This window comes from Halichoerus grypus, chromosome 2, assembly GCF_964656455.1.
Source record: "Halichoerus grypus chromosome 2, mHalGry1.hap1.1, whole genome shotgun sequence".
NCBI lineage: Eukaryota > Metazoa > Chordata > Mammalia > Carnivora > Phocidae > Halichoerus > Halichoerus grypus.
In genome coordinates, this window is record NC_135713.1 from 186,425,620 (window position 1) to 186,446,915 (window position 21,296).

Here is a 21,296-nt window from a genome sequence, read left to right on the forward strand (position 1 = left end):
TACATGATGGGAATATCAGAAGGACAAGAAAAAGAAAGGAACAGAAGCAATATTTGGAGCAATGATGGCTGAGCATTTCCCCAAATTAATGTCAGAGACCAAACCACAGATCCAGGAAGCTCAGAGAAGACCAAGCAGGATAAATGCCAAAACCCCCTAAACCTAGGCATATCATATTCAAACTTTAGAAATCAAACATAAAGAAAAAAGTCTTGAAAGAAGCCAGAGGGAAAAAACACCTTATCTATCGAAGAGCAAGATAAGGATTACATTCAACTTCTCAGAAACCATGCTAGCAAGAAGACAATGGAATGAAATATTTAAAGGGCTGAGAAAGAAAAACTAACTAGAATTCTGTATCCTTCAAAATGATCCTTCAAAAGTGAAAGACAATGTTCCTCTCAATCTTGCTGTGAACCTAAACTGCTCTGAAAAAAATTAAGTCTTTAAAAAAATGTGGGGAGAGGGACGTGTGGGTGGCTCAGTTGTTAAGTGTCCAACTCTTCAGTTTCGGCTCAGGTCATGATCTCAGGTAAGATGGAGCCCAGCATGGGGCTCCGTGCTCAACTTGGAATCTGTTTAAGATTCCTTCCCCTCCCTCCCCCTCTGCTCCTCCCCCTGCTCAGGTTCTCTCTCTCTCTCAAATAAATAAATAAATAAAATCTTTTAAAAAAGGGGGAGAGAAATAGACTTTTGTCAGACAAACATAAATTGAAGGAATTTGTTGCAAGTAGATATGCTTTGCAAGATATGTTAAAAGAAGTTCTTTAGAGAAAAGGAAAATGATACAGGTCAGAAACTCAGATCTACATAAAGAAAAAGCATCTGAGAATGAATAAATATAAGTAAAATTAAAAAAATGTTTTGTTATTTTTAATTGATCTAAAAGATAACTGTTCAAAATATTAATAGTAACAATGTATTTTAATTATGTTGGCTTCTGTGTATGTGTGGGTATGCTTATGCATAAGTGAAATGAATGACAGCAATGAAACAAGGGATGGCAAGAAGGAACTGGGAATATTTTGTTACTATAAGGTACTTGCACTACTTGTGAAGCACTATGGTGTTATCTGAAAGTGACTGGATTAATTATAAATATATACTGCAAACTCTAAGCAACCATTAAAAAACGTTACAGATTAAAAGTAAAGGGATAGAAAAAGATATACTAAAACTAATCAAAAGAAAGTGGGAGGGGCGCCTGGGTGGCTCACTCGTTAAGCGTCTGCCTTCGGCTGAGGTCATGATCCCAGGGTCCTGGGATCGATCCCCACATCGGGCTCCCTGCTCCGCGGGAAGCCTGCTTCTCCCTCTCCCACTCCCTCTGCTTGTGTTCCCTCTCTCGCTGTGTCTCTCTCTGTCAAGTAAATAAAAAATCTTAAAAAAAAAAAAAGAATCGGTCACTTAACTGACTGAGCCACCCAGGCGCCCCTCCTGTTTTTTTTTTTTTTAATGTCTGTGGGGTCTGTAGTGATGTTCTCTCTTTCAATTGTTAAGAACAGAATGCCCTAACATATTTCAAAATAGCTCCTTTTCCTCTCCTCCTGCCAGAAGCATGAGGGGATTGTTATGTCTTGCTGGAGTATTGCCCCCCCTTCTCATTATGTAATGTTCCTTTTAACTTTTCTTGCTTTGAAGTCTGCTCTATCTGAAATTAATACAGCTACTCCCACTTTTTTTTTTTGACTCTCTGTCAAATAAACAAAATCTTTATAAATAAATAAATAAATAAATAAATAAATAAGAAATTGAAATAATAGTCTTCCAAAACAGAAAGCACAGGCTCAGACAGGTTCACTTGTGAATTCTACCCAACATTTAAGTAAGAAATGATATGCATTCTCTAAAATCTGTTCCAGAGCATAGAAGCAGAAAAAACACTTCCTAACTCATTTTATGAAGCCTGCATTACCCTAATATCAAAACAAAAGACATATAAAAAACTATAGACCAATATCTCTTATGAACATAAATGCAAAAATCCTCAACAATATTAGCAAATCGAATCCAACAATATATAAAAAGAATTATATGCCATGACGAAGTGGGATTTATCCTAGTATGCAAGGTAGTTTCAACATACAACAAAAATCAATGTACTCCATCACATCAACAGTCTAAAAAAGAAATATCACACAATCATCAGAAGATGCAGAAAAAGCATTTGACAAAATCCAATACCCATTCATGATAAAATCTCTCAGCAAAGTAGGAATAAAGATGAATTTCTTCAACTTGATATAGAACATCTACAAAAACCCTACAGCTAACATCATACTGATGGTGAGAAATTCCAAGCTTTCCAGCTAAGATGAGGAAAACGCAAAGATATCTCACCACTGCTTTTCAACATTGTACTGAAAAGTCCTAGCTAATGCAGTAAGACAAGAAAATGAAATACATATTGGGATGGTAGAAATAAAACTGTCCTTGTTCATGGATGACGTGCTCATGTAGAAAATTCAAAAGAATCAGCAAAAAACTCCTGGAACTAATAAGCAATTATAGTAAGGTTGCAGGATACAAGATTAATATACATAACTTCAATCACTTTTCTATATACCAGCAATGAATAAGTGGTATTTGACATTAAAAACACGGGGTGCCTGGGTGGCTCAGTCATTAAGTATCTGCCTTCAGCTCAGGTCATGATCCCAGGGTCCTGGGATCAAACCCCACATCAGGTTCCCTGCTCAGTGGGAGGCCTGCTTCTCCCTCTCCCACTCCCCACTCCCCCTGCTTGTGTTCCCTCTCTCGCTGTCTCTGTCAAAAAATAAATAAAATCTTAAAAAAAGAAAAATTAAAAACACTTCATCATTTACATTATCATATTCAAAAATGAAATACTTAGGTATAAAAACAACAAAATCTTGTATATACAAGATCCATATGAGAAAAACTACAAAACTCTCATAATAGATATTAAAGAACTAAGTAAATGGAGAGATAGTCCATGTTCATGGGTCAGTCTCCATATTGTCAAGATGTCAGTTCCTCCCAACTTGATCTATAGATCAATCCCAATCCCAATAAAAATCCCAGAAGGTTATTTTGTGGATACTGAAAAACTGATTCTAAAGTTTATATGCAGGGGCGCCTGGGTGGCTCAGTCGGTTAAGTGGCTACCTTTGGCTCAGGTCATGATCTCGGGGTCCTGAGATTGAGTTCCGCATCGGGCTCCCTACTCAGCGGGGAGTCTGCTTCTCCCTCTCCCTCTGCCTGCTGCTCTGCCTACTTGTGCTATCTGTCAAATAAATAAATAAAATCTTTAAAAAAATAAAGTTTATATGCAGAGGCAAACAACCCAGAATACCCAACACAATAATGAAGAACAAAGTCAGAGGACTGACACTACCCAACTTCAAAACTTACCATAAAGTCTACAGTAATCAAGATAGTATGAAGGGGCACCTGGGTGGCTTAGTCGTTAAGCATCTGCCTTCGGCTCAGGTCCTGATTCCAGGGTCCTGGGATCGAGCCCCACATCAGGCTCCCTGCTCGGCGGGAAGCCTGCTTCTCCCTCTCCCACTCCCCCTGCTTGTGTTCCCTCTCTCACTGTGTCTCTCTCTGTCAAATAAATAAATAAATAATGAATAAATAAATAAAAATCTTAAAAATCTTAAAAAAAAAAAGATAGTGTGGTATTGGAGAAACAAGAGACAAGATGATCAATGGAACAGAATACAGAAAACAGAAATAGAAATAGACCCACATAAATATAGTCAACTGATCTTTGACATAGGAGAAAAAGCAATACAATGGAGCTATCTTTTCAACATATGATGCTGGAAAAACTGGACATCCATATGCAAAAACAACTAATGCAGACATAGACCTTACATCTTTTACAAAAATTAACTCAAAATGGATTATAGACCTAAATGTAAAATGAAACTCCTGGAAGATAACACAGGAGAAAATCTAGTTGACCTTGAGTATGGGTGATTCCTTTTCAGATAAAACACTAAAGGTATAACCCAGGAAAGAAAGAAATGATAACCTGGACTTAATCAAAATTTAAAAATTCTGCTCTGAGACAGACAATGTCAAGAGGATGAGAAGACAAGTCACAGACTGGGAGAAAATATCTGCAAAAGACACATCTGGGGGCGCCTGGGTGGCTCAGTAGATTAAGCGTCTGACTCTTGGTTTCAGCTCAGGTCACGATCTCATGGGTGGTGGGACTGAGCCCATGTCAGGCTCTGCGCTCAGCAGGGAGTCTCCCTGAAGATTTCCTCTGCCTCTCCCCCTGCTTGTGCTCAAATAAATAAATAAATCTTTTAAAAAAAGACACATCTGATAAAGGACTGTTATCCAAAACATACAAAGAATTCTTAAAACTCAACAATAAGAAAAAGAACAATTAACATTGTGTCAAAGACCTGAACAGACGTCTCACTGAAGATGATATGCAGATGACAAGAAAGCATATGAAAGGGTTTCAACATCATGTCATTAGAGACCTGCAAATTAAAACAATAATGACATACTCCTAGACACCTATTAAAATGGCCAAAATCCAAAACACTAGCAAATGCTTAGGAGCATACAAAGCAACAAGAACCTCATTCATTGCTGGTGGGAATGCAAAATGATAGTTATTTTGGAAGACAACTTGGCAGTTTCTTACAAAACTAAACACTCTTTTTTTTTTTTTTTTTTTTTTAAGTAATCTCTATACCCAACGTGGGGCTTGAACTCATGGCCCCAAGATCAAGAGTTGGATGCTCTACTGACTGAGCCAGTCAGGCACCCTTAAACACACTCTTACCATAGCATCCAGCAACCATGCTCCTTGGTATGTACCAAAAGGAGCTGAAAACATGCCCTCACGAAAACCTGCACATGGATATTTACAGCACCTTTACTCATAACTGCCAAAACCTGGAAATAACCAAGGAGTCCTTCAGTGGGTAAATGGATAAACTGGTATATACGGACAATGGAATATTATTCAGAGCTAAAAAGAAATGAGCTCTCAAGCAAAGATGAAAAGACATGGAAGAAACTTAAATGCATTACTGCTAAGTGAAAGAAGCCAACCTGAAAAGGCAGCATACTGCAGTCTGACTCCAACTATAGGACATTCCAGAAAAGGCAACACTATGGAGACAGGAAAAAGATTAGTCGTTGCCAGGGGTTAGGAAGGAGGATTGGATAAACACAGGATTTTTTTTTTTAAAAGACTTTATTTATTTGACAGAGAGAGTGAGAGAGCACAAGCAGAGGGAACAGTAGAGGGAGAGGGAGAAGCAGGCTCCCCGCTGAGCAGGGAGTCCGATGTGGGGCTTGATCCCAGGACCCTGGGATCATGACCTGAGCCGAAGGGAGACACTTAACCATCTGAGCCACCCAGGCGCTCCTAAACACAGGATTTTTAGAGCAGTGAAACAATTGTGTGTGATACTGTAATGGTGAATATATGTCATTTTACATTTGTTAAAACCCATAGAATGTACAACCCAAGAATGAACCCTAATGTAAACTATGGACTTTGAGTGTTAATGAGGTGCTCAGGTAGGTTCATTGACTGTAACAAATGTACCACTCTGGTTCAGGATGTTGATAACGAGGGAAGAAGAGGGTGGGTGGGACAAGGAATACATGGGAAATCTTTGTACTTTTTACTCCAAACTGCTCTGAAAAATAAAGTTTATTAGTATGAAAAATAGAATCACCATTTTTTAAAAAGATTTTTACTTATTTATTTGACAGAGAGAGAGAGTGTGTGCAAACAAGCAGGGGGTGCAGGCAGAGGGAGAAGCAGGCTCCCCACTGAGCAAGCAGCCTGACGTGGGGCTCGATCCCAAGACCCTGGGATCATAACCTAAGCCGAAGGCAAACACTTAACTAACTGAGCCACCCTGGTGCCCCTAAAATCACCATTTAATTCAGAAAACAGGATGCCCTGAAAGTTACCAAACACCTGGGAAAATATTTGGTTCCTCAATATAGCCTGGAATAGTGGTTAGCTTATGCATTAATATGAAGAATAATAGCACATAATAGACTTTATGTTCAAAATCCCCAAAACTCAATATACTCAGGACTTGTAAATAGAGACAACATAAAAACAAGAGCTCAGAAATAAGGCCATGTAGTGCTCAAAAAATTCTAAAAACTACCTAAAAAGAGGTATTCTGAATCTTTAAAAAGGATGTTAACACTGGAACATGTACGGCAAGCTAAAACAATTTGCTAAATATACTTAATAGTAATATGGCATATTATACATCAGTTTCAATTAAGAATCTAGAAGAATCTCATAAGGGTTTTTGCTCTTTTTAATGAGACAGCTATACTCAAGTCTTATCTTCATGTCCAAGTGATGAAGAATATGCAAAACACACAGTTCCCTGGGAGGTTGCAAATTCAACAGAAGTCAATATAGCTCAAAAAAATGTTCTGTTGGCCAGAAAAGTTGTTTAAAATTTGAATACATTTATGTGAGATATACATTCTTTGGCCTCTGCCCCAACATTTTTGTTTTCCTACATCCAGTCCAATTCACTCATGTTTGTTATTTGCTTAATCCCAAAAGTAACTTTGGTTTGAGGCCCCCTACCCTATATTGTTATTTGTATAATTAAACTTATACTTTGATTCCTTTCATTTAAAATTTCCTTATGAAATTCTGTATCATATTTCAATACATTTGTATTAGAAATGGATATTTTCTCTTCTCTTTCAATTTTCCAGATCTGAGAGGTAGCACTTAATTAGTCATGCATGTATTTTCAGAACAAAAACAATTCTTGCAAAGAGATGGTGGTTTATTAATGTTATTCCTAATCCACATTTAACTGCATGACAGAATATATATCACTGCTAGGCTTATAAAGGCTTATTGAAGCTTAAAATAAAGGCTTCTGATCAAGTGTGAGGAACGATTCCTTTTTCGCAAGTTAATAGTTTTGCTCAAAATTGTTAATATTTGGCAGTATTTCTGCCTAGCTGTTTCATCCTCATTAAACACACATGCGCTCATCTGCACATTCGGAAAAATGTAACTCTACTTCAAGAATAAACGTGTTAAGATTTACATGCCTTGTATGGATAAACCAAGGTTATGTGGTGGATCTGAAGCTATGTATCAGAACTCTGTATGGAATAGGGAGAACTTTTTCCTTACATAGCTAACGCTACCAACATACCTGACAAAGTATACTAAGGGAAAAGTTGGTACAAAACTGTCAAGTGATCATTCTCCATGTGGTTATGCCCAAGCCATCTCTTAATGATAAATTAAAAGTCTCTTTACCTGTCATGACCTGAATTCAGGCACTCTTGCGGAAGCTGGAGACAATACTAACCCCTGCACTGTGTGGGGAGGTGCACTCCTTGCATTGGGGCTTAAATGTTAGTGATTTCACCAACCCTTGAAGTGCAGAACAGTAAAAAAACAGTTTTCAGCCGTTTTTCTTACTGAGTTCTCATTTTTTAAATATTACAAAGATCTCAATTAGGTTTTAAAATAAGTTATTTCTGTTGAAAAGGCAGGGCCTTAGTTTAAAGAGACACATGCCAATAGGTCTTTCTGGGTCACTACACAAACCACAAGATGGCTTTTTTTTTTTTTCTATTAATTAAAAACTTACACAAAGATGCAAGAATTTCGTGCCTTCGAATGATTTTCTGATTTTACCTTAAAGTACCAAGATTTAGTGGCTACACATACGCAACTCGGTCTTGCAGAAGACAATCATAAGTATTAATAGGTACTGTACTAGATGAGATTAGCTGAGTTAAAAATGGTACCTTTCCTATTAACTCAATTATTCCCCTGCCAAACCATACCGCCCTGGAAATTTCTAAAGAAACAACATGTTGTACTCTTCCATAAGGTAAAAATCAAGAAATGCTACTATGCCCAAGGATAGAATTACACTGTGTATGTGTCTGGAAGGCCAAATCTGTTTCTGACTGAAACCTTAAAATTCCAATTAATACAATTTCCCATTCTCTTATACTCTAAAATTAGATGAGCTTACATATGACTCTAGGTGTTTCCCATTGCTGCAGGAGAAATGAGTTGAAAAATATCCCTTAGCTAGTTTTGAAGAAAATATTTTATGTACCTAAAAAAGAGTAATGTTTTATCTGAATCTCTCTCCAAATCCCCTTCACTTCTTTAAGCTTTCATTTCTCTTCTGACCCTCTTAATCAGAACACAAACAATGCTATTCTGACTATTATGAGCTTGGCACCATTCAGTTATGCATACTTAAAGCATTTGAGTTCTCTGAATTCTTTCCTGGCATTTTAGTAGAAGAAGATAAGAACAAACCTGAGCTGAAACCGTGCCACCTGGAGGATGCACATGTATTTTACTATCTCTTCCTATCTATACTCTGCCCCATTTTAAAACTCTGTATCAAATTTAAATGTTTTCTGCCTACAACAAAGCAAGCTTGTCTTGATATGCTTGGCTAAGGTGCTTATATTTTTCTTCACAGGTAAAGAAATTAAATAATCCCTCTTTCATTTACCAAACAATTTTTTTTAATGTTGGCACTCACTCAAAGTCCATTTGAAGGATCTATTCCTCTAACTTAAAATCACAGCAATTTGATCTCATTTATAAACAATCGAACAAAAGTACTTCTTGGCAATAATCTGCTCAACTGCTACCTTTTTTTTTTGTCTTTCTATGGACAAGATAATATAAGAAAGATTCATGAAATAAAACAAATATTGTCTGGCCTTAAAATGCTACTTTATGCTTCTTTCCAGTGTAAAGGAGAGGGGAAAGAGCAATACAAAATGTAAACTAAAAGGTCAAATTTCTACTTATTTGATATCAAATGAAAAAATTTTCTTTTCTTTCCTTTTTTTTTAAGTAAGCCCTACACGCAATGTGGGGCTTGAACTCACGACCCTGACATCAAGAGTTGCATGCTCTACTAACTAAGCCAGCCAGGTGCCCTGATATCAAATGAAAAAATTTTCTAAGAGGAAGTCTCAGAGTAGTGGAGACTAATCAAAAAATCATTTTGTCAAGAGTAAAAAGCACCTCAGTTCCAATATTAATACATTTGTGAGTTCATGCCAAACATGACAACTTTTTAAAATGTAATTTACGTGGGAATAAGATTTCAGGTCAAAACTGACTACTCAATTTAATCCCTGTTGTAATTACAAGGTCTAAAACAGTTCCCATTTTAAAAATGCTAATTGAGTTCCCACACATTCTTTTTTTTTTTTTAAGATTTTATTTATTTATTTGACAGAGACACAGGGAGAGAGGGAACACAAGCAGGGGGAGTGGGAGAGGGAGAAGCAGGCTTCCCGTGGAGCAGGGAGCCCGATGCGGGGCTTGATCCCAGGACCCCGGGATCATGACCTAAGCCGAAGGCAGACACTTAATGACTGAGCCACCCAGGCGCCCTGAGTTCCCACACATTCTATATAATGTTTCTTTTTAACATATTCTTACTCTGTAACTAACTTGGTCATCTAGATTCTAACCTCCACATTCCATCTCATAAGGCAAATATTTTTCTCTCAATTACGAGTAAGATTCATTATCCCAATTTTAATTTATTGTCCAAAAGGGAAAAAAAAAACTTTTAAGGAAACCACATATGAAGTAAGCCACCTTGATGAACCAATCTTTCGTGTTCAAAGCACTTATTTTAAAAATAACTCTTCAGCTTGGAGCGCCTGGTTGGCGCAGTCGATTGGGCGACTAACTTGATTTCAGCTCGGGTTGTGATTTTGGGGTGGTGGGATCAAGCCCTACATCAGGCTCTGCGGTCAGCGCAGAGTCTACTTGGGATTCTCTCTGCCCCTCCCACTCATGCTCTCTCTCTCTCAAATAAATAAATCAATCTTAAAAAAAAAAACTCTTCAGTTTTATATGCATGGTATTATATTCATTTTATATTTATGAAAATATAATCTGCCTAGGGTTACAAAATATGTTAATGTTTGAAGTAGAATTAGAATGTGGCATTTCCTTTATCTCATAGTACAGATTATTAAAATATTTCCCATGAAGGGCGCCTGGGTGGCTCAGTCATTAAGCATCTGCCTTCGGCTCAGGTCATGATCCCAGAGTCCTGAGATCGAGCCCCGCATCGGGCTCTCTGCTCCGCAGGAAGCCTGCTTCTCCCTCTCCCACTCCCCCTGCTTGTGTTTCCTCTCTCGCTGTGTCTCTCTCTGTCAAATAAATAAATAAAATCTTTTAAAAATTAAAAAAAAATTAAAATATTTTCCATGAACATCTAAAAATGTTTCCTATTTCTAAAGTAACAAACACTGATATCTTAATCTGAAAATGTATATATCACCACACACACATCATACACACAGGGAGACAGCAAAATCAGCTCTTACCTTCATCTCCCTCTGGTGCATATGAAGCTGTAATAATGTCAATATCAGCACAATTCATCACAATCTGATTGGTTGCCTGCCTCACCTAGGGGGAAAAGAAAAACCAGCAGTGTCAGAAATAGCCAAGATTAATAACATGTACATCTTCATCTTGGCCTAATGTGTGTCACCAGGAATTTTTTTAAACCCAGACATCACTAAAACCTAGACTATTTATACATCAATGGTAAAAATAAATTAGTTTTAAGTAATCTAAGGCAATTCACATTTTTCAAATTATGTTAAGAGCAACAATAAACATTTAAGTATTTTACGGAATTTAAATATCTGACCAATAAGCTAAATAAAAGCATTTTTTCCCACTTAAACTTTTATTTAAAACAATTAACACTTTTCAAATTAAAAATTAATTAGGAGACACTTCTCATATGTTACAATTAATTACGTATTTCAGCCCCATCATAAGATATGCTTTATCATCAAACCCATCATAAGACCTTCTTTAAGGATAGAGGAAGGAAAGTGATATCATAAACCATGTCAAAACTTCGTAAGACACTCTTTAAATTTTTTCTCTTACCAAAGTAACATTTTGGATATAAAAGACACTAATGACTCACCACCAAGATTAAATAAACTTTTTAAGATTTTGTCTTACTTGCTCAGATCCCCCCAAAATAAAATACAGATATAATGAAAGAAAGCCCATCCTTTCTTTCTCATTACATGGGGATAACCACTCTCCTAAGGCTAATGCAGCTCTTTCTCACATATGTATAGTTCTGCTACCTACATAAAGATCAGCAAACAATGTTTTTAATTTTATACAAATAGCATCAAAGTGTATATAACCTTTGCATCTGCTTTTTTCATTTAACATTGTTTCTGAGATGGGTAAATGCAGACAGATGTAGATCTAATTCATTAATTTTAACTCCTACAGAATAGTATTCCGTTCTATAAATAAACTACAGTTATTTATCCATTTCCTTTCTAAAGGAAGTTAGATTATTTCCACTATTTTGTTATTTTAAATAGTACTATAATAAATATCTTGGTCCATGTCTTCCTATGCACATTTTTCTTTACCAAGAATGTCCCAATTATGCTCTAGAGTAGTTTCAATTAACACTCCCATGAGCAAAGAATAAAGAAATCCCATATTCATCATCCTCCAAAAAACTTAAAATTTTTTGACCACCTTATGGGTATTAAATGGTATTCTACCATTGCTTTAAATAGAATTTTCCTGATTACTAGTAACACTGATTAAGCATCTTCTCTTTTTACTTTCTTCTTTTTTTTGCCACTGCTTTTCTCTGGAAATTGTTCATTCATAACCCCTGCCCACTTTTCAATTTGGTTGTAGACTTGGTTTTATATACTTGTTGCATTTAAACAGAACCTCAAATTCATTTTCAGACCATTCATTTGAATGGTCTAAATTTAAAATAACAAAAATACTAGGGCTCCTGCGTGGCTCAGTCAGTTAGTGGTTTCGGCTCAGGTTATGATCTTATGGTTGTGAAATGGAGCCCTGCACGGGGCTCCCTGCTCAAGGTGGAATGGGCTTCAGATATTTCTCTCTCTCCCTCCACTCTCCCTCCCTCTCGGCCCCTCCCTGTTGACACGCAAGAGCTCTCTCTTTCCCTCTCTCTCTCAAATAAATAAATAAAATCTAAAAATGAAATAAAATAAAATAACAAAAGTACAAATGCCCTAAATCACAAATGTCTACAGAGGCCAGCCAAGCAGGTGAGTAGAGTAGGCCAGGTGAAGGCTATGCATAAAGGAAGGGGGAGGTAGCCATTTCTTGGAGCCAACCAATTATTGCTATACTGAAAAGCAGACTTAGTATTAACAGATCTTACAATTACCAAAAAAAAAAAAAGAAAAAAAAAAGCCACAGGGCTCCTGGCTGGCTCAGTTGGTAGTGCATGCAATTCTTGATCTCTGGGTCTGAGTTCGAGCCCCACATTGGACAGAGAGATTACTTAAAAAAAAAAAAAAAAGCCACAAATTTCAGATTTCATGTGTAATCTCCCAAATTGTAACTGATGGCAACTAATACAAAATCTGCAAAAACACTGTGCAGTCCAAACAAAACCCACATGTAGGTCAATAGGGCCTCAAGATCACTCACAGACCTCAGAATTAGGTAAGGACACAGGAGTAATATAATATCTGTATGAATAAGCTATACCAAAGAGTAATCATTTTATTAATAACCAATAAATAAACATGATTAATCTCAAACTAAAATCACCTGACCTAAATTACAGATAGTATGTTAGTAAGCCTGCAACAGACTGTCAAAATCACTAACACATGACATCAAACTATTTTGGCTCATTAAAAAAAAATCTTTTTCAGGGACTTGGCTAGGTCAGTTGGTAGAATGTGAGATTCTTGATCTTGGGGACATGAGTTCAAGTCCCACACTAGCTCAGTCAGTACAGCATGCAACTCTTGATCTTGGGATTGTGAGTTCCAGCCCCATGTTGGGTAAGAGATTACTTAAAAATAAAATCTTTAAATAAATAAATAAATAATTTTGTGAGTGGTAATATTCCTTCACACTGTTTATTTCATCAGGAACATTCCTAAGCAGCACTAAAACTTTTCTGTTCCAACTGGCCGTTTATAGCACTACATTTGAACGAACAAACAAACAATTTCCTTTGCCTATTTATAAATTCACTTTAAAAAAATTCAGCAACACAGAGAAATGAAGCACTTAATGAGGCGGGGGTGGACTGCAGGGAGGTGTCTCCAAAAAGTAAAATGAATAAAAACCTTCCAGAGTCTGAAGTTTGTGTCAACAGGATAATAACAGTAGTGTAGTTACACATCTTCATCTTTAGCTAGGCAACCATATTTTCATCCATCAACATCTACAGTGAATTTAATGGTAGCCAAGCAGTTAATCTGCCAATGTCAAGATACCTGTACAACGCTACATATGCCAAATGACATTCACCTCACTACTATTGTAACATTCTGAGTGAAAGTGTTTGCATACTCTGGAAAGGCACAGTCTACAACATCCATTTACAAGTATATTCTAGCCTCCTGTGTTTAGGGAAAACCCACCTGTTTATACTACTGAATTAAGCTGCTTGTTGAATAGCTCCTAATCTTTTTTTTTTCCCCTCCAAGATGCTGCCATTTCTGGAAGGGTGGGAGGGAGGAACCAAAGGAAGAAAAATACTTATCTCAGTAATAGAATGCTACTCAAATTTTAAAAATCTGACACTATACTCTGCCTCATATTAGACATGCATTTTAAACAGGATATAAAGTGCTTGTTTTAGTCCTTAGTGCGTGATTCATTGTAATCAGTTAATAGATTTTGTTATTAAGACACACACAGAGGGGCATGTGGCTGCCTCAGCAACTCTTAGATTTCAGGGCTGTGAGTTGGCATAGAGTTTACTTAAAAAAAAAAAAAAAGACATACACAGAGACCAAAATTAAATGCGCTGTAATCATAAAGATGTTCCTCTGAATATCATCTAACAGCATTCACCTAACAGTTTATAAAGTGTCTATCAGAATGACAGAAAATGTAAAAACTATGTGCTATATTATTAGTACTTTGGGTATCAGCATACATGTACAGATTTAAAATATCTACATGGATTTAAGTGCTTCACTACCACATGGTAACATTGATCTTTTTGATGTTTTTCCCACAATAGCACTGACCTGATGATTCAGTACATGATTTCTCACATATTAACGTCATCATGTTAGTGATATGTTCCACTACCAAAAATACAGGTAATAATTCAAAGAAATTTCAGCACTAAGATCTTCACAGTATGCAAGCTTAAAATAGAAGCAAAATGTTAAAGTTGGCATAGATATTGTGTAGATAACAAGCTAATTTTCAACTTCTCCTTTTGATGCTATTAAAGAATGGAACAACAGTGTTTCCTTCCCTTGTTTCAAACCCAGGGTTAAGTCATCTTGGAGCCCCATACAAACTGTACTTCAACTGAACCAAACACTAAGTAATGGCTCCACTGAAGAGGCAGCTTGACCACTTGTAACAATTTTACAATGGAAGTTTCCTATGAGTTAGGAAGGCAGCAATATGAGATATTTTTTTTCTCCTGAATGAGTCTTTATTTATTTATTTTTTTAAAAGATTTTATTTATTTATTTGACAGAGAGAGACACAGCGAGAGAGGGAACACAAGCAGGGGGAGCAGGAGAGGGAGAAGCAGGCTTCCCGCCGAGCAGGGAGCCCGATGCGGGGCTCGATCCCAGGACCCTGAGATCACGACCTGAGCCGAAGGCAGACGCTTAACGACTGAGCCACCCAGGCGCCCCGTGAATGAGTCTTTATTATGATCACTCAGGAATACATCTTACAGGTACTATAAGACCCAAGAGGCTTTTCTCTGATTGCCAAAGCCCTCAGATTTTAGTAAAAGGAAATCTCCAGTGTGACAACTCCAAGTATCAGTCAATCTGAACCTGAGTTTTGCCTTACAAGCAATTTCATCGTTAAAATTTTGTAATAATCATTGCCTTTGTGGAATAGGGCTGTAATTTCTAGAGACAATAAGGAGCAAATAATTAGTAAACACAAACTGAGCCAAGTTTTCTAACAAAAGAGACATTGAAAAGAGCAAGTTGCAGAAAGTCAAACGTAGTACCACTAATGTAAAAATTTTAAACATACAGAACATTGTTTGTGGCTACTTACATATGCAATAAAACTTTAAAACTATATATAGGAATAATACTCACCTACCCAGAGAGAAGTTACCTCTGGGAGTGGGGGGTGGAAAGAGATGGAAATGGACTTTAGTGGTATCTGTGACATTTTATTTCCCAAAAAACATCAGGCACAGTCTGAAGCAAATGGGGGAAAACGTTAATATCCGCTAAATCTGTGTGGTGGGTTACTTTTCTGTATTTCTAAAATATTTCCTAATTTAAAGTAAAATTTTAAAGTGATTACAAGTGGCCAAACAAAGAGCTACATACTTAAATGATATTCAAAATTGAATCTCCAAAATCTGAGAACTAATCTCAGTTAACAACAAAAGAGCTATCAGAAGACTCAGTCCTTTGCCACTGACTCACATACAGATTAGAATAAGACCTACCTTACAATAAGAACAGGCTCGTTTATGTAGCAAAGTTCAGAGAAGTTTCATAGATAATTTACTATTCAAGATCACATCTGTCCAGGTTGTATTGGACAATATCAATTATCCAGAACCAGGAAGTAAAAAAAAAAAAAAGCCTGTACAAAAGCCAGAATAGATGATACAAAGTCCATACAATAAAGCTCATTCCCTTCACTCAGAAGAGTCCATCAAGCCCTCACTTAGAAACTTCTTTTTAAGGTCACACAAGCTTTTTTCTGGTACTCAGACTTCTACAGAGCAAGTTCAATAAGATAGAAGATGGAATAAATTGCACAATAGACAGCAACAAGGCGCAGTAAGCAGCAAGAAGTAATAACCTAACAGTAAGAAAAACAAACAAAAAACTTTAAAGAACAGATATGAAACTAATAAATTACAGTGCATAGTTTGGGTAATCTGTGGTTATAAGTATCAACGACAGATGTCCAAACTGATGTCCAGTATTTTAAAAAAGAAGAAAAGAAACAAGCCTAGATTATAAGGAACTAGAGTTTAAAAAAATAAATACATTTTTGGAATATTTCCATCCAAATCAGTAAATATTTTTTGAAGTCTAAGTGCCTCAAAGGGTAAGCTTCATTTATCTGGAAATTTCACTGCAAAATTCATTGCCAGATGATAGCAGATAAAGCTTAACATATGAAGTTTCTCATATTGAGGTGTTTCTTCATACATACATTTCAAGAAACAATAGAAGATCTGAACAAGTTCAATTTCTTATCACCAATCTCTCAAATTTAATTTCTTTTTTTTTTTTTTTTTTTTTTTTTTTTTAAAGATTTTATTTATTTATTTGACAGAGAGAGACATAGCGAGAGAGGGAACACAAGCAGGAGGAGTAGGAGAGGGAGAAGCAGGCTTCCCCGCGGAGCAGGGAGCCCGATGTGGGGCTCGATCCCAGGGTCCTGGGATCACGACCTGAGCCGAAGGCAGACGCTTAACGACTGAGCCACCCAGGCGCCCCTCAAATTTAATTTCTTAAGACCATTTAGTGATCTAGTACAATGCTGCACAAATTATTAATTTTATCACTTCTTTAAGTAATAAAAAAACAACCAAAATGACTGCATAGAAAATATGAAAGGGGCGAAGAACCATGAGAGACGATGGACTCTGAAAAACAAACTGAGGGTTCTAGAGGGGAGGGGGGTGGGAGGATGGGTTAGCTTGGTGATGGGTATTGTGGAGGGCACGTTCTGCATGGAGCACTTGGTGTTATGCACAAACAATGAATCATGGAACACTATATCTAAAACTAATGATGTAATGTATGGGGATTAACATAACAATAAAAAAATTTAAAAAAAAAAGAAAATATGAAAGGGGCATCTGGGTGGCTCATTCAGTTAAGCACCAACTCTTGGTTTCGGCTCAGGTTGTGATCTTGGGGTCATGGGATCGACCCCATGTGGGGCTACATGCTCAGTATAGATGATCTGCTCAAGTTTCTCTCTCCCTCTCCCTCTAACCCTCCCCCCCTGCACACTTACACTCCCCCCCTCCAATAAACAAATAAATCTTTAAAAAAAAAAGAAAAAAGAAAAAAATATGCAAACTTTGGGCAGAAAATACCATAACACAGGGTTGACAATAACATCCATTTAGGTGCCAAGTTTTAGCCTGCCAAACTACTATATCTGTAACTCTCCTCTAAGTGCCAATTTAGTCATCACCAACATGAATATTTTGCTGGCAAAGGCCAGGGATTGTCTACTATATCCTGACTTCTGGCCTTGAAGGATGAAGTTAATTTCTTTGGCACAGGTTAAATATTTCCATAAGAGAAAGCCCGATTACTGTATAAACCACAATACCTTCATAACAAGGAACTGTAGCCACTCACAAAAACATCTAACTTTTAATTAATTATCCACAAAGCAAGAGAGTCAGAATTCAAAACAGCTACAAAAATCCACTGCTCTCAAATATCCTGATGTAAAGGGGGTATAGGGGAGGGGTGACAATGTCTTATTTCTCTAGGCCCATGGTAACACTTTTCCAAGACCTGCTGACCTAGACCACACACTTATGTAAAAGACAACTACTTATAAAGTGCACACTGACTAATTTCTTCACCTTCCCCAGGAGTCCACACCCCAGACCAGGTTAAAAATCCACTAAGTTTCTAATATGTAACCTGTACAAATACTCTGGGCTTATCATAAAATTTTGCAACTAAAGCAACCAAGCAACTTGTATACTTTGTGTAATATGATTCCAACTCTTAGGAAACGGACCAATACCGGTTATAAATCTAGATTTCTAGAGATACAATCCTGTCCACATTTTTAGATTTCCACAATAAGATACCATCTGATGCCACAATTTAGACTTACTGCTCCAATCCATGGATCTCAAAAACACGAATATATGCTTTTTACTATTAATGTTAACTTTTCACCAACATGAACTCCTTTACTCTTCCAAAGATGGCAATGTGTACAATTAAAAAGTCCAATCATTCTTTAATAAAACCTGTTAGAGGGGCGCCTGGGTGGCTCAGTCGTTAAGTGTCTGCCTTCGGCTCAGGTCATGATCCCAGGGTGCTGGGATGGAGCCCCGCATCAGGCTCCCTGCTCTGCGGGAAGCCTGCTTCTCCCTCTCCCACTCCCCCTGCTTGTGTTCCCTCTCTAGCTGTGTCTCTCTCTGTCCAATAAATAAATAAAATCTTTAAAAAAATAAATAAATAAAACCTGTTAGAATTTACTATCCTACCATCTTTCATTTGTGTTGCCACCTAGCCTAAAGAGAATTTCTGAAAAGAACTGCTTTGAAAAGTTCCTGTTACTAAAAAAGATTTATTTCCTTATATCAAATTAACAATTCCTTGTTAATATCTAGTATGTGACCATGTGCTCCCTCAATGGCCCAAAGTAGCCTTCCACATATTTCTCATCACTTTGGAAAAACAAGGAGAAAAGGGGTAAGGAGAAGCATGTCACTGCATCTTGTTCTGTCCTAACACTTAAATAAAATCATCACTTCCTAATAATCACTTAAAAATCTTTATTGACAATTTTTTTTTTCTGAAAATTTTCCCTAAATAGATCTCTCTCAAAATTATGAACCGGTGACACCAACTAATGAGGTAAAGAAATAAATGATTTTTTTACATCTTAAGTCTTTTCACTTAATGCGAACTCATTCATCATAGGTCCTTCTTCCCGAACGTTTGCCAAGTCACAAGACACACTACTGTTTACAATCCCTCCCATCTGCCCTCTGCCAATATATATCAAACACTCTAGTCACTTGGCTTAAACAAACAGTCTCCCAAATAACCCTCTCAAATCCTAATTTAGATCGAAGATACACTCATTCTGATTCATATTCTTAATGGAAATTTTTTAAATCACTTGACTTTCCAAGGGGTAAATTTTGCCTTTTGATGCAGCCAGACCCTAGGGCCCTCCTGTTTTCACACAAGCACTCCATATATGACAGTATACTTTTTAATTCTACACTTTCAGACATATTTTCAATCTGAGTACTCAGCTTTCAAAGACAACTTCAAACTTTCAATTCATTCCAACACTATACATTTCTTTCATTTCACTGCTATATACACCCTGTTCTTTAAGGTTGAGGCCTACTGGTTTTTCCTGACTGCAGCAGAAAAAGAAATGAAACAATATATTTGCCATCATTCTCTTTAAAAATAACTACTAAATAGTTCCCATTTTTCATCACAGACTCCACATAATACATCATATGCATGGTATGACACAAATGTCTATTGTTCGGGACCTTTGTACGGCATCAGTACTACTACTCTCCAAAATCAAACAATACTTCAGATAATGTTGGTGGGGGGGGGGGGAGCATGATTCACCAAAAACTGCAATGAAGAGTAATGGAATATTTTCAACAGTGGTATGCTAAAACTAGCAGCTTCTGGAGAGTACTGCTAAGTAACCATTGTTACTGCTAAGTAACAATAAATCCACCTGCCTCACAGGCTGCAAACCTAGGAAGATGGGAGGAAAAGCGGAGATGGGGTCCTCCTTCAGCTTCTCTAGAGGTTAGGAGAGAACAAAGTCACTGCTGCACTGTCACTTGAGGGGAAGGGGAAGGGGGAGGGGGCGGATCATCTTGGAAACCCAGCCCCTGGGCCGGAGCAGGCGGGGAGAACTCAGCAAGGCTGCCTGGGATTAGCATTCTCCTTCTCACCCTCTCCCCCCTTCTAGAATCTCCCCTCCTCGCTAACGCGCGGCGGCCGGAGTCCCAGATGACCGCCCCCTTCCAATGTGTCCTCCGTGGGGGCGTAGGGAGAACCAGAGAAAAGAACTGAGTCAGGAGGTTGAGACAGAGTGTGGACTCCGATGACCCCTCTGGCCTCCCCCAACAGCCTCCAGCCTCGCCCAGATCACTACCAAGCCCGGAAGGGCCGGAGGTCGGGGGGTGGAAGCCCCGCACAGGTGTGCTCGCCCGGGATGGGGGGGTGGGGGGGGCGCTCGGGCAGGGCCCGCCAGCTCCCTCGGCGCTCCCCGCAGCGCGGCCCGGGGCCCCAGCCCAGCAGGGCAGAGCACATCGGCCCGGGCGCCCCGCGGCCGCCCCAGAGGGGCGCGCCGGTCCCCGAGCCGGCCTCGCCAACCCCAGGCCCGCAGCGCCCAGGCCCGCCGGCCCGCCCGTCCTCCCGGCCGGGCCCCCAGCCCAGCCCGCGGCCTAACTGCTAGCCCCGCAGCTCGACCCCGGCGCCCGAGGGTCGCCGTACCTGGGCGGCGGCCTCCAGCTTGCCCTCGAAGGTGAAGTCCAGCAAGTCGGGCTTGAGGCAAAGGCTGTAGTTGATGGGGGAGACATCGGCAGGCAGCCGCTCGAAGGGCCTCTTCTCCGGCATCGCGGCGAGGCCCAGGCTGTGGAGGCGGCGGCGGCGGCGAGAGGAGCGGCTGAGGAGGCGAAGGAGGAGGGGAGGAGGCGGAGGGCCGAGGAAGAGCAGGCGGCGAGCGAGGGAGGGGGCGGCGGCTGCCAGCCACATCCACCGAGCGCGGGCGACCGCCTGAGGAGAACGACCGGGGAGCCTTGGGGGGGGCGGGGGCGGGGGAGAGACCCAGCCGGAGCGCTCGGGGTCGGGAGGGAGGCGGTGCGGGCGGGCTGGCTGCCTACGGGGAAGGGGGCGGAGGGGAGGGCAGGAGAGGAGGGCCTGCGGGGAGGGAAGGAGGCGGTGGCGGCGGCGGCGGCAGCTGCGTGCGCGGCCCCGTCGGCCGTGCGCGGCCCCGCCAGTGTGTGCGCGCGCGCGCGCCGGGGCAGGGGGCGGAGCGGCGAGGGCGCGGCCGTCCGGCCGAAAGGGTGCGGGGTCGCGGGCGCGTGCTGGGGGCGGGAGGCGGCTCCCTGCGCTGCACCTGTCGGCGCCACTGGGGAGAGCCGACTCCTGGAGAGCCGGAAGGAGCCCAGAAGGGTTTGAGAAGCGGAGGGAAGGCGTGTGAGGAACCCCTCCCACCCCCAGCTGTATTTGGAAGTTGAAGCTTGTGCAGTTGGCCGGTACAAGTCAGGGTAAAATGTTAAAACATCAATTCAGAGCAGAATCCCAAACTGGATTTTTAGCTCCAGATCAGCCGAGAGCCCTGACTGGAGGCTCTTTGGCAGTAATTATTCCTATTTTAAGTAGCAACTTCGAGAGATGGTTATGAAAAAATTTGTCAGAAAACCTTTAATAATCCAGGTTACTTAAGCCAATGCGATCTGGACTTTTGAGAGAGTGATTTCAGAAGTTAGGAAGATTTTTGTTTCCATAATGTTCAAAATAAGGTATGTTTCACCTTTTCCCCGTTTCCTCTTTATTTCTGCTTT

At 39.5% G+C, this 21,296-nt stretch overlaps 1 protein-coding gene across 1 annotated transcript in view; it reads right to left on the bottom strand.

Annotated features, from left to right (window-relative positions):
* NPEPPS (aminopeptidase puromycin sensitive) overlaps positions 1-20,564 on the bottom strand; it is a 94,581-nt gene extending 74,017 nt beyond the window's left edge. The window contains exons 1-2 of the mRNA XM_078065642.1: positions 20,224-20,564; positions 10,342-10,426 (exon numbers count right to left, since the gene is read on the bottom strand). Of these exons, the coding sequence (XP_077921768.1) occupies positions 10,342-10,426; positions 20,224-20,484 (346 nt within the window). The 5' untranslated portion in view covers positions 20,485-20,564. The remainder of the gene's footprint in view (positions 1-10,341; positions 10,427-20,223) is intronic.
* Positions 20,565-21,296: the final 732 nt, after the last annotated feature.